The 13,382-nt window shown below is 51.9% G+C and overlaps 1 protein-coding gene and 1 long non-coding RNA gene across 3 annotated transcripts; one reads left to right on the top strand and one right to left on the bottom strand.

Annotated features, from left to right (window-relative positions):
• Positions 1 to 4,410: 4,410 nt before the first annotated feature.
• On the bottom strand, positions 4,411 to 10,025 carry CDC42EP2 (CDC42 effector protein 2). 2 transcript variants are annotated; one of them, XM_074336669.1, is made up of 2 exons: positions 9,618 to 10,025; positions 4,411 to 6,014 (listed from the first exon to the last, which is right to left on the bottom strand). In XM_074336669.1, the coding sequence occupies exon 2, from the start codon at positions 5,546 to 5,548 to the stop codon at positions 4,928 to 4,930; it is 621 nt and encodes a 206-aa protein (XP_074192770.1). In that variant the 5' UTR covers positions 5,549 to 6,014; positions 9,618 to 10,025; the 3' UTR covers positions 4,411 to 4,927. The 2 variants fall into 2 exon arrangements, with proteins under 2 accessions (XP_074192770.1, XP_019593487.2); XM_019737928.2 differs by having other exon boundaries at positions 4,411 to 5,897.
• LOC141572288 (uncharacterized) lies at positions 8,792 to 11,105 on the top strand. Its single transcript, XR_012497633.1, has 2 exons — positions 8,792 to 9,508; positions 10,812 to 11,105. It is a non-coding gene; the product is annotated as an uncharacterized LOC141572288 (long non-coding RNA).
• The last annotated feature ends 2,277 nt before the right edge of the window (positions 11,106 to 13,382 follow it).

Below are 13,382 nucleotides of genomic sequence, written 5' to 3'. Positions count from 1 at the left end.
TGTCCTGAAGACATTTACTGATCTGGAAGCTATAACTGTGAAACTGAGCTGTCTTTGGTGGGAGGATCAAAAATCAAAACCCAGAGCCTGCCTGAGGTAAGTCAGATATCCCACCACCACGAACACACACACACACACACACACACACACACACACACACACATTAAGATGGGACTTCTATTTCTATGGACTAGTATTCCACAATCATATTATCTGGGTGGTTCAGGAAAACTCAAGCCTTGAACTTGGATTAAACTTGGGTTGAACTTGGACCCATCCTTATAATGCTCCTAGTCACTTGGCAAAAGCAAGCATATTTGGTACCAAGCAATATTCTTTCTGAAGGAATGTACTGCCATCCAAGGCCTCAAATTATTTCTAAAACTATTTTTTCAGATATGATATCCAGTCCGGAGTCAAAGGTAATCAGGCACACAAAGAAACCTTGCACAAGAACTGATACACACCACAGAAAACACAAAATGATCCACAAAGATTTAAGATAACTGGAATTACCTGATAATAACCATAAAATAACACTGCTTACTGTGTTTAAAGAAGGTGAAGGCAAGCATAAAAATATCTGCAGGGTACAAGCACCTATTAAGAATTTCTACAACAGAATTTTTAAAGAATCACGTAGAACTTCTTGAACTGAAAAATACAATAACCCAAAGAAAACGAGTTGGTTAAAAAGCATATTACACAGAACTGAAGAGAGAACCAATGAATAGGTAGGAAGAAGTTATCCTTAATACATCACAGAAAGACAAAAGAACAGAAAATACAGGATTAGAGTAGAAGCATAGAGGATATATAGAGAGATCTAAGGTACATTTAATTGGAGTCTCAGAGGGTAAGGAGAGAGAAAGGGGCAGAGGCAATATTTAAAGAGAAAATGATAATTTCCCAAAAATAAATACATGAAGCCAGAGGTTTAAGAAGCCCAATAAAGCCCAAGCTAGCTAAAGACTTAATGGAAATACATGCTAGAGTATTTGGAATGAAGTGTCACAATGTCAGCAACTTACTTTCAAAAGGTCAGGAAACAACTTGTATGCAGAGATAAAGCAAATGAGGCAAAATGGTCATAATTGGCAAATCTAGATGAAGGTAGATGGATATACATTATACTAATCTTTCAATGTTTCTGTAGTTTTGAAGTTTTTCAAAATAAAAAGTTTGGGGGAAAAGTCAATTCTATACGGGGAGATTCACTAAGGGATCAGATTCTTTAAAAATGAGGGTCTGCAACATGTCACCCGGTAAAAATCCCTGAACAGCCGATAGAGGCTGAGGTCAAAGGAACATAAGCTGGGTAATGAAAGAGGGAATTGATTGCTACCAGTTACAGCTTTGTTGGAGAAAAAGTCTGTCGCTTTCTTCATATATCAAGTATATATTTTATATAGTATTTTAATTTTTCCACTCTTCTTTCCCTCCACTCTTGTCTATAGGGTGTATTGGTGGTAATGAACTTTACAGCGTAGTTCGTAGTTTACAAAATATTGAGATGGGCTTGTAAAGGAATGGCAGGAGGAATGGACGTCATCTAGAAATCTTGGACTTGGAAGTAGATGGAGTAATTGACAAGATTTTGAGTTGTCGCTCTTTGGAAAAAGTGACTGTATTCTTGACAGGAATAGATGCGTTCTACTAGGGAGGATACATACTATTTTTAAAGAGTAAATACAGAGTAAGGACATCATGAGTGTTGGGCATGTAAAACAGTAGACTGTAGGGACGTTTGTCACTTTATTCAACTTTTCCTATTTGGGGGCATTCCTTTTTGTGGGTGGTGTTTGTAGGACATGGTGCCTGAACACCACTGAACAAGCTAAAGAGGGAAAGTTTCTCTCCATTCCAGGTGTAAGCAGGTATCCTAAGTTAATCTGATGTTTCAGGTCTCTTGCTAGTTAGTTCCCTTTCTCCACCCAACATGGCAGCCACGAGTGCTTTCCCAGGGCCTTTGGACTGGAGCTTGATGCAGGGTGAGTGGGGAACAGTTCCAGGGGACGCAGGGCAAGAATGGCCCCCTTTCATGGCTACTCTGGCTTCAGCTCAGGTCTCGGGTGAGGTGCTGCCTTCCAGCCAGGTGAAGCTCTAAGGAAGGGGTCCTTTTTCCTTGTCTTCCCCTCCCAGGCATGTGGGGGACAAGCCACCCAAATGCTGAGGGGGAGCCTGCAGCAGGCAAGAAAATGCTGGCCCTTCAGCTCCTCACCTTTTATCTTCACCCTCTGTGGGGGAGAGGGTTGCAGTCAAGTATAGGCTTTGGGGTCTCACAGACCTGGGTTTAAATCCCACTACAGATAGGGAAGCCCCTAATCTCTAAATGAGGGGGGTCAAAACTGCGGCCCGCGGGCCAACTGCGGTTCGCAATCCATTGTCAGTTGGCCCGCAGCAAATTCCAAAAATATATTTGGTTTACTTAAATAACCCAGGTGAGGCAATACGTACTTCACCTCGAGTGAGTGGCCCAGCTGTTTGTGTATTTTACCGCATATGGCCCTTGGTAAAAAACGTTGAAAAAAGTTTGGACACCCCTGCTCTAAATGATGGCAAAATTTTCAGATTAAAAACAAAGTTTGGTAGGGATGTAAGACGGTGCAGCTGCTATAGAAAACAATACGGTGGTTCCTTAAGAAATTAAACATAGAATGATACAATCCAGCCCACAAGCATTGAAGCAAGGACTCAAACCCATGTTCACAGCAGCTTTCTTCACAACAGCAAAAAGGTAGAAGAAACTCAGGTGTCCATCGGTGGATGAATGGATAAACGAAATGGGATGTATATATGCCATGGAGTATTATTCAGCCTTTAAAAAGAAGGAGATTTCAGTACAGGATACAGCATGGATGAACCTTGAAGATATCCTGCTAAGTGAAATAAGCCAGTCACAAAAAGACAAATACTGTATGAATCCACTCATATTAAGTCCCTAGAGAAGTCAAATTCAGAGACAGTTGCAGGGGCCGAGGGGGAGGGAGAATGAGGAGTTATTGTAGAATAGACAGGGAGTTTCACTTTGGGGAGATGAAAAACGTTCTGGAGATAGATGGTGATGGTGGTTGCTGAATAATGTGAATGTAATTAATGCCACTGAATCATACACATAAAAATGGTTAAGATGATTGATTTCACGTTATATATATTTTACCACAATAAAAAAATGTGTCATCTGCATAAAAAAAGCTGTGTGGCCCAGCAAAATGTCTCCTGGTCTAATTCTGCCTCTGCCTCTAGTATGAAATCTCTACTTGGAGGCAGGAAAGATTGTGGGTGAGGTGGGGTCTGGGACTCAGAGCATCAAAAGGATGGAAAAGAACCAACTGAGAATAAAAGGGGACCACTGAGGCCAGCAACGAGCCCCATCTTACGCTTTTCCCTCCTCTCTGTCCCCAGTGTCCCCATCTGGTCCGGTCCTCCTCATCTTGCAAGGGCTTCCTCCTCTTTGATCTCTGGTCCATCTTCCACTTGGCCTCCCTGGCGACCCTTCTAAAACCTGGATCTGGGGTGGCCAGTTAGCTCAGTTGGTTAGAGCGTGGTGCTAATTAACACCAAGGTTGCCGGTTCGATCCCTTCATGAGCCATTGTGAGTTGTGCCCTCTTTAAAAAATAAAAATAAAACCTGGATCTGACCACGTCTCTGTAGCTTAAAAATCTTTCAGCAGCTCCCATCGCCTCAGCTGCAGCCAGCAAGCACCCTGTTCCGACTGCAAAATGCTTTCCCAGCTTCCCAGTCCTGCCTTTCCTGAGCCCCCAGTTCCTTTACATGACACACCATAACCAAACATTATCCCTGGTTTTCTCAACGACCCTACAAGGCAGGTATCATTGACTCCATTGGAAAGATGGGGAAACTGAGTCTCACACAGGCTAGGTAGGACTTAGAGATCTTTTCACTACATAGCGGCTCCTCTGTCATTCACCCTGGTGCCTCAGTACCTTTGCTTATGCCTGAGCATATGTCTATTAGCCCTAGGTTTGGCTCAGAATCACGTCTGATCCCTGAATGTCCCGACACCACCCCCACCCCTGCCCCAGGTATTCCCAATCACATTTTCTTCATAGTTCAACACCGTTGGAAATCATCTTCCTTGCTTACAAATTTAATATCCTTCCCCCTTAGAATGTAAGCCCCAGGAGAGCTGGGATGGCGTCCGTCTGGCATCCCCAGCCCCTGGAACAGGCCAGCTACACTGTAGATGCTCAATAAACAGCGCTGATGAGATGAGTCTGCTGACCAGCACTGTTGGATCCCTCCCAGCCCCCAGCCCTCAGAATCAGGTACAACCTTCCAAAGGGCAGGGCCCGCTCGGCAGAAAAACGGGCTGGGGTCTCCCCAAGGGTCAGCCCAGGTGGCAGAGATTGGCCTGCCTTCAGGGATAAGGGTGTGGGGAGCACAACTATGAGCAGCAAGTTTTATTGCAACCAGAACTCCTGGTCATGTGGGAGGGGATGGGGTAGAGGGACATTGATCACTGATGCCACGCTCCCAGTCCAGGACATGACACCAAAAGTCTGGTTGGCTGTGCCCTGCCTCTTCCTCCACGCCTTGATCAGGGCATCTGAGGGACCTGAGGCGGAAGGGAGCTGAAAGGGGAGTCCATTTCAGCATAGCCTTCGTCTGAGGGATCTGAGGGGAGGGGGAGCAGTTGGCAGTGGGGGTCCAGGTGTCCCACGAGGCTCAGGAACCCGTGGGCTGAGTGCTGCATGTGTCCTCGCGGGTTTTAAGGGAAAGCAATGAGGCATATTCTGCCCATGGGGAGAGGGTGGGAGGAAAACAAAGGCTCAAAGTGAGAAATTGCTGGCAAGTGACCACACAGGCGGGCCCTTGGGATCCCGACTTCTAGGCCAGGATCGTGTCCACCCCCTGCCTCTGGCATTCACCAGCCTGGACGCCCAGCCTGGCCCACCTGGGGGCCTATGTGGGCATCTGTTCCTGGTCCATGATCTGGAGGACGTCGTCCAGGATGGAAGGCCCCAGGTCCACGTGCAGGGAGAGCAGGGAGCTGGCGTGAGACAGGAAGGGCTCCTCGGTTTCTGATTCAGGGGTCAGCCCATTGCGGGCCGAGCCAGCCTCTGGAATTCTCCAGATGTCCACACTTCCTGCCTCTGGTGGGGAGGCCTGAGGGGTCTCCAGGTGCAGGCGAGGGGGTTTGGGTGGGGCCTGGGTTGTGGGCAGGGTGAGGGCCTGAGGCCCACCGATGACCGGGAGGGAGATGGCATTCTTGAGCAGAGGGGATGGCCCCTCCGGGTGCTCCCGCCCACACAGGGTCGCAGTGCGGGTAAACTGGAAGGGGACGTCAAAGGTGCCGTCCGCCTCAGGTCCCTCAACTGCCGTCCCTGGCAGGAGGTGAAACTTGCCCTGCAGGAAGGAGATGTCACCAAACATGTCACTGCCGCCGCCGCTGCCGATGTGAATGGTGTGGCGGAAGTCCCCCAGCGGCGGGCTGATCATGTCTGAGGACAGCAGGTCTCGAAGCTTCTCCTTTTTGCCCTTGTGGCTGCCGCGCTTCAGATAGATGGGCGCCTTGGTGGACATTGCGACCTCACTACCCAGGCCTGGCTGCCGAGGCTGGGGACAGTCCACTGGCCGAGACCACGGCCTCTCACCACTCAATCAGAAACATCCAGAAGGTGGTTTCCAGACACCAAAAACTTGCCAAAGGGCTAAGAGTAGGATGTAGGGCGTGACCAAAGTTGGTCCAAGGAATTAGAAAAAGAAAGATTAACTATCAGTGAAGTCGGAGGGTTGAGATAACAAAAATCACTCTTTTCCAGAAGGGTTGAAAACTCTTCTGAAAACTGGAAGCAGAAAGGTGATCTCCTAGGCAGCAGTGCTCTCTGGTCTTGTCCTTCTGAGTGTCTCTCCCCAGTCCGGGGCTGAGGAGCTGAAACACCAAGGGAACAAGTCAGGGACAGGACAAAGGTCAGAGGCGTGCATCTGGCTTCTGGGCCCCCTCTGTCAGCCCTGGGAGCCCAAGTGGAGCCGCTCTGCTGCAGGGAGCCTGGAAGAAGCACATGCTCAGTCATAGACTTGCTGTACCTTAGGGCCTGGATCACCAGCTCCAAGCTGCTCCCTTACAAGTGGGGAAACTGAGGACCCAGCACCTGAGTGACTAGCATGAAGTCCCACACAAAGTCCTGGCTCTGATCTCTTGCCCTGGGTCCCCAGCTCTGCTCATCACCATCACAGGGGTGCTTACCCCTCCTCTGTTGCACATCAAAGGTGACCCAAGACATGACAAGTGCCAAATTGCCTGGGGGTCTCACAGATTGGTCTCAGTTCTCCATTTGACCAAGGATGGAGAGCTCCAGTCTCACCCACCCAGGCTTGGCACAGGGCTGGTTGCACACAGGTATTAGGCAGATAGACAAACAACAGATATTTCTGCTTGGCCCAATCACGTCCCACCTGGATGTGAGTTCACCTTTTCGGACTTTCCCTTTACTCCTCCTCTTCCTGGTTAAGAGTTCCTTACGGGCAGGGGCTAGTTTCTGTCTCCCTCCCTGCCCCAGCCCCTGAGGAGAAGATGGAGTGGGGGTACAAATATTTTTGGAAGGGGACTTTATTCTGTGTCTGGAATTTGGCTGAATTCTTTGCAAATACATTTCATTTAATTATCACAACCACCTTCCTATCATCCCCATTTTAAAAGTAGAGCCATAAAACACTTTGGAGGAATTCCCACAAGGCATTGCAGAGGGAGAGAAACAAAATGCAAAAATGTACGTAGTATAGAAAAATTCTATTTTTTGAAAGTATTGACCAGCTCCCGTCCCTTTCCCCGTATGGCTACCTAGACTGGGGGTGGGGTGGGGGACAGGGATAGGGTATGGGGTCTGTGAAAGGGAGGAAAGGTGTCCTCAGTAAAAATTATCTGTAACATTTGGTCTCGTTACTGTAAACTGATGTGTAAAGTTGAAAGGATAGTTGCCAAAATGTTGATGGTGGTTCTCTCAAGATGGGAGAATTTCCGGTGACTTTGCCTTTCTTATTCATACTTTTATAAGCTCAAGTTCTTAATAATAAGCAAGTATTATTTATGTGCACATATTTTTTATGAAATCAGAAAAAAATAATATTTTTAATATGGAAATAATAAACATACTCTGGAGGGATGTCATACTGGTTTAACAGAAGAAGGAAGCCTTGCAAGCACTCCTTTCAGTTCCCACGGTGGGGGATTGGCCTGACACGTGGATACAGATGTAGAATCAGAGCACAAAAGGCAAAGAAAGAAACCTGTTCAAGGTCACCCAGCAGGGACCCAGAGGAGCCCACACTCTCCCACTGCCATCTACAGGCTGTCCGAGGCTGAACAGGTGGGAAATTGGCTAGGGAGGGGCCGAGCAGCAGCAAGGTTGCTTGTGCCAGCTCTGCCCCATCCTGGGCAGAGTGGGGGGAGACGGAGGGCTGGCAGGAGGGAGCAGGAAGGAGGAAGGAGGATGCAGGAGGAGTGGCAGAATCCCAACTCTCTTCATTCCTCCAGCCCAGGCTCTCACTCAGGAAACTCCACCCCAGGACCGGACACCCCGGGTCAGTCATGCTGAGCCACAGAGACCGGACATCTTGCCCCTCCCAGAGCACCTGCAGTTTAACAGGAAACAAAGGAATGACTCTCTCCAGTGGCAGAATTCCAGCTCAGCTTTAAGGAGCTGGGGGGAAGGGAGGGTGAGACACTGGGTGTTTTGAAGTCTTGGGGTCCCATCACTCATTCATCTAACAGACATTTGTGCCCATATCATGCCAGGGGTGGGGGGCATGCTGACACACATTCTATCTGTCCCCTTGGCAGGCAAGACGTCCTGGGGTGGTTTTTCCTTCCTTTTCACTCAGAGAGAATGGGGCTGACTGGTAGGACGTGCTCAGGACCTGGGCCAGGTCCTCCCGCCCATCATACAGGGGCGCCAAGGCAGCCTGAGTGTTTCCACAACAAATTGGGCGTCCCTGACAGCTGTCTCACTCAGAGCCAGATGTACCGCCCAATTCCAGATGTGGGGAGAACTGAGGCTAGCTGGGAAGGGTTGGGCCAGTGTCAACCACCCAGGGGAGAGCTGGGAATTGCAACCATCAAGCCCCAAGAATTCAAATTTGGCAACCAGAAGACCCCGAGCTCCAGCTGCTCTTGCACAGCTTCCATCTTAATGCTCCCAGACACAGCATGCTGGATGTCATTACCACCTTTTACAGAGGGAGAAACTCAAACTCAGAGATGTTAAGTAACTTTGCTGAGGTCACCCAGCTAGTTACAAGGAAGAGTGGGGACTGGTACCCAGGAGCCCAGGGCGTCCTTCAAAGAAAATGACTTCCAGGAGGCAGAGCCCCTTCTGTCACAAGGAATACTAGGCCACTCCCTACCAGAGATGTTCAAAGAGCAGCCCCCTGACCTTACAGGAGGCTGACCTTGAATCCATCTCCAATTGGGACTCACTCTGATCTTGGGAAATACACTGTTCCTCTCTGGCCTCACCTTCCCCATCCATAAAATAGGCTGATAATAAAGCCATCACCAGAGGGCTACTGGAGATCCTACTGCCGTAGTGCAAGTGACAGCACCAATGTCACTGTTAGCCCAAGTCTTTCATTCAGCAAATAGCTGTAGGGCTTTCCTCAAGCATTTTGGTGGTTTGGGGACAATGCTCCCAACAAGACCAAAAGCCAATAGTTCCTGGCCCCAGGTGTCCTCCTCCCACCCGCCTGCGCAGAATCTCCCTCCCACGGCTGCGGGGTCTCACAAGGTCCCGCGGGGTCCCGGTGCAGAGCAGCGCGCGGATCCGTCGCCGCTAGGTGGCGCGCTCGCCTGCTCTATCGCCCCGCGCCCGGGAGGAGTCCCGGCGCGCACCGGAGTCTCCAGCGCGCCGCGGGTTCCAGGCAGGAGCACCGAAGGAGCCGCACGTAAGCGTACCAGCTGCGGATTGTCTGCGGGATCTTCTTCTCTTGGGGGATTCTGGTATCACAACCAGACAATCATGGGGAAAAAGGGGCGATTGGGGACGCTGCCCCGTCTCCAAGCTCTGGGAGGAGCCTCCCCTATGCTTCCCGGCCTGGACGATGTCCGAGTGTCCATCTGGCGCAAGGCCAGCGCTGGGGCGTGCTAGCCCCCGCCTCTGGCTCCCGCGGGTCAAGCTCCTCAGCCCCAGCTCGGGTTCCGGCGCCGATTCCTCCCCGCCCTCTGCCCGAGCGCAGCCCAGCCCAGCCCAGCCCAGCCCGGATCCGTTTCAGGACGCTCACGGCCGTGGCTAAAGATAGGAGGACACCTCACCATAGGCTAAAAATACGACCCCCATCCAGGGCCGAGACGCAGGACACTGGGAGTGCGCTCCCCGGTCTCGGGGGTGGGGTGGGGCTCCGGCGCAGGGTGGAGAGCGGGCCCGGGAGTTCGGGCTCTGGATGCACGGCCCCCGCAGGCGGAGGGGGTGCGGGCGTGGCCGCCAGGACCGAGGCGCCGGCAGGGAACACGTTGGAGCCCGAGGCTCCCGGGAAAGAACCTGCGTGGAGGTGAGACGCGGGCCAGGGCACAAGATGGAACTGGGCGCCACAGGGATGATCTTCTCCGGGGGCCCCTTTGGAGTTGCAGCCAGGCTGCAGAGTCCCGGCGCGAACTCACCTTGAAGCGCTTAGGCAGCCGACCAGCTGACGGCAAAAGCTCCGAAGCTGGACCGCACGGCGGTGGGAGCCGAACCCGGCTGTGAGCTTACAGTGCAGACCTTGGCCCCTGAAGCCCCGCCCCCGGCCCACGGAGCCAATGCCTAAGCCGCCCCAGCTAGGCCCCGCCCACAGCCCGTGCCACTCCCGCCCCCGCCTAAGCTCCCCCTTCTGCGGCTCCGCGCGGGTGTCCAGGAGCCCAGCGGGTGTCCTGCCCAAGCTCGGGAGGCTGCGGGCCAGACGGCATCAGGTGCCTAGGCTGGACTCCGCGGATTCCAGCTGTGCCCGTCGGAATCCAAACTCTCTGTTCTAGAAGGGCCGAGAGGATGGCAACCGGAAGAGCGAATTCTTCAGAATTCTCAGAGCGTCCTAGGGCGTTCCTTCCTTGGAAGGCTGGGTCGGGGAGGTGCCTGCACCAGTGTATTCACTGACTACTGAGGGAATGAATGAGGTCTTGAAGGCGCCTGCGTTAAAATATTACAACTGTGAGAGATTTCACGAGTTTACTGCCCGCTAGAAGAGAGAGCATTGAGTGTGTGGGAGTGCCCTGAGCACGCTGATATCTGCGGTCAGGCTAGGTGGCTTCCGGGCAGGGGTGGGACCCATACTACGATTCATTCCAAACATTGGTTCCTTCGTTCATTCATTCACGTATACAGTCCTAGAAACCTTTATTGAAGGGCAGGCCCTACGTAGGGTACTGTAGATAAATTGAAAGAAACTGTGCCCTTGCTGCATTTAGCTATTCGACAGATACTTGAGCTTACTAGGGCAAAGGAAGTTGGATAGTAATGGGGAGAGGACGTTGCTTTTTGGGGGGTGACAGCTGTGACAGTACAGTGTGACTAGGATGGTAAAGCTTCCATGCTGTAAATATGGAAGGGACTCCTAGGGAGGAAAGATCCGGAAGGTGTCCTGAAGGAGAGAAGGGTGCTGGGGTCGGGGTGGGGTCAGCCAAGTCAGGAGGCAGGGAAGGATGGGGAGAAGGGGAGTGGGTAGGCAAAATAATGGCTCCCTGAAAGATATCCACAGCCTTGTCTCCAGGATCCGTGTATATGTTTTGTTATGTGGCAAAGAATAATTAAGGTTGCCGATGAAATTACTGTTGCTAATCAACTGACTGAATGATGTAAGTGGGCTCCATGTAATATCACAGGTCCTTAAAGGGGGATGAAGGAAATGGAAGAGGAGTGGCAGAGCGGAGCTGTGATGATGGAAGATGGGCCAGAGAAACACTATGTTGGTGCCTTGGAAGGTGGAGGAAGGGGCCACAAACAAAGGAATGTAGGCAGCCTCTAGAAGATGGAAAAGACAAGGAAACATTCTCCCTTGGGGCTTCCAGAGGACCATGGCCCTGCTGACACCTTGATCTTAGCCCAGTGGGACACGTAATGGACTTGTAACATACAGAACTGCACCTTAATAAATTTGTGTTGTTTTAAGCCTCCAAGTTTGTGTTAATTGGTTACGGAAGCAATAGAAAACGAATACAGGGAAGTTTCAGGTTTTAACCTTTAGCTTTCCTGGCCCCTCCCTCAACTCCCCAGGAAGCATCAATCAGGTGGATTCCGCCAGGACTGGCCTGGTGGCCCAGAGGAAAACTGGCCTGGATAGTTGATGGAGGGGACATGGTGGCCATAGGCCAAGTTGTGATGTGGGTGGGTAAGAGTTGTACATCTCCCCCCTCTTGCCACCTGGGCTCTGCCAGGCACCCACCCACCCAGGCCTGCCTATGGCTCTTCTCAAGTACTGCTTGTCCCCGAAAGCCCAGTGAGGTGGGCAGAGCCAGCATCATGATCCCCCTTTACAGAGTTGGAAACCGAAGCTTGGGGTCCTAACAGTGATCCACTCAGCCTGAAAATGTCAAGACATGCAGGCTCTGGGCTCTCTTCCCCCCTCAGGATGCTCGCCCCCAGTCGTTGTCAACCCTGCTTTCCCTTCCCTCCACAACACAGCCCTGGGAGAGGGGGGACAGCTCTGCCCAGCCCTGAGCACTGGCCCTGAGCCTTGAGCCAGGTGCTGAGCTGGTTTGCTGCTTACTTGTTCTGTGGCCACAGGCAAAAGACGGTCCCTTTCTGAACCTCCCTGCCTGTTAAATGGAAGTTAAGGGAATCCCAAATAAGATGAGGGACTTGCGTGTGTTTTGTTGATGGGAACACACAGCCATGACAGGCGGCAATGTGGACACAATTTAGCCGGAGCTTTGGGGGAGGGCGGGCTGGCCTTGCTACCTGACCTGGAATGACTCTCATGATGAACCCCCCTGAGCCTTCAGGAATGTGGAGGCGGCGCAGCCCCCTACACTCTGCCCCTTTACTGACAGTCCTCCATTGGGGGAAAGGGCATGGGAAGGGTCAGGAGCTCCATTCACAACTGGTGACAAAAACAGAAATTTGCAGGAATGGAAGCTTGGAGCAGCAAAGGCACTCACCCAAAGCCACAGAAAGCGAGGAACCAACTCCAGAGCTCTTTGGAGAGGCTCTGGGGGCACAATTGGGGAACACTGAGTGATGGGTAGAGAGCGGCTGATATGGCCCCACCAGCCTTTCCCAAGCCCCTGCTCCCCTCGCTCAATCACTAGTGACCTGTCCAGTCTGGCTGCCAGGCCAGGGCTCCCAACCAGGGACCAAAGCCAGAGGAATCTCCATCTGTGCTCTGGGGACTGTTTTAAGCCCACCTGGATGTGACAGGTTTCCACCCCATGCTGCTTGGTATGCTCCTGCCCTCAGCCAAAGCAAGGGGTCCCCACAAAGCCCACGTCCAAGGTGTGATTTGTGCCTTGGGGTGGGTTCTGGGCTTCACAAGCACTCAGGTCGATGGTTCATTCTCCCCGTTCCCAGATGAGGTTATGTCAGTTGGCTGGGGCCAGAGGAAGCCCTAGGGAGCTTGCTGCCAGCTCCTCCTGGATCTGCTGAATGGATAGGACCTTTGTGCACACACCCAGTTACCATGGGAGCCCTGCAATTAATGAGCGTTTAGGAAACAGGATTTCATTTACTAAAACTGGCATTTTTATGCAACTCCTCAGGTTTTGTGTAAGGGCCTGAGTTTGGGCGGGGAGGTTGGGTTTCTGAGCCAGGGGATAGCTGGGGTGTCCTGCATTTCTGACCCAATGGACACTCAGGCCAATCGCCCCGCCCACTGGCCCCACCATCACCCCAGCCTGCATTCCATGTCCAGGGTCTGATGTCTCAGCCAGGACCTGGGCTGTTCTTGCTGGAAGCGTTCCTGGACACTCTGGTGGCTGAGGGGGCAGGATCCTGAAGGACATTTGGGAGGGGTTAGAGGAAAGGAAGGTTGCAATGGAGAACACCCTGAATGAAGTATTCAACTTCCTTCTCCTCAGTCTGGATCCTCTCCCCACCCTGGGATGGGCCCAATCTGTCCTCTTCAAACCCACGTTTGCTCCCCCAACACAGGGCCCTGTAAGCACCACACAAGGACTGACTCAGCCCTTCCTTCCCTTCCCAGCCCCTTCTTCCTGGAAATCATCCACGTCAGCAGGCCCAGCCCTCATGGGCCCAGGGGAGAGAGTCAGAAGCCCCCTCTTCCAAGGTTAGCTGTGGAGGATGGAGGGACCAGCAGGGAAAGTCCCTTATGCTGGAACCAGCTCTCCATGGCCAGACTTAACCAGGAACCTAGGGCCCTGGGAGGCAGGTGGAATGATGGGAACCAGGAATCTGGGGCTAAGTCATAAGGGAAGGTAATCTTGGGGGGATTTGGAGGA

The sequence above is a fragment of the Rhinolophus sinicus genome, linkage group LG06 (genome assembly GCF_036562045.2).
Source record: "Rhinolophus sinicus isolate RSC01 linkage group LG06, ASM3656204v1, whole genome shotgun sequence".
Classification (NCBI taxonomy): Eukaryota; Metazoa; Chordata; class Mammalia; order Chiroptera; family Rhinolophidae; genus Rhinolophus; species Rhinolophus sinicus.
This window is presented reverse-complemented; position numbering and strand designations above follow the sequence as displayed.

Coding starts and splice junctions, on each gene's coding strand:
- CDC42EP2 (XM_074336669.1), bottom strand. CDS start 5,548: ATGTCCACCAAGGCGCCCATCTATCTGAAGCGCGGCAGCCACAAGGGC.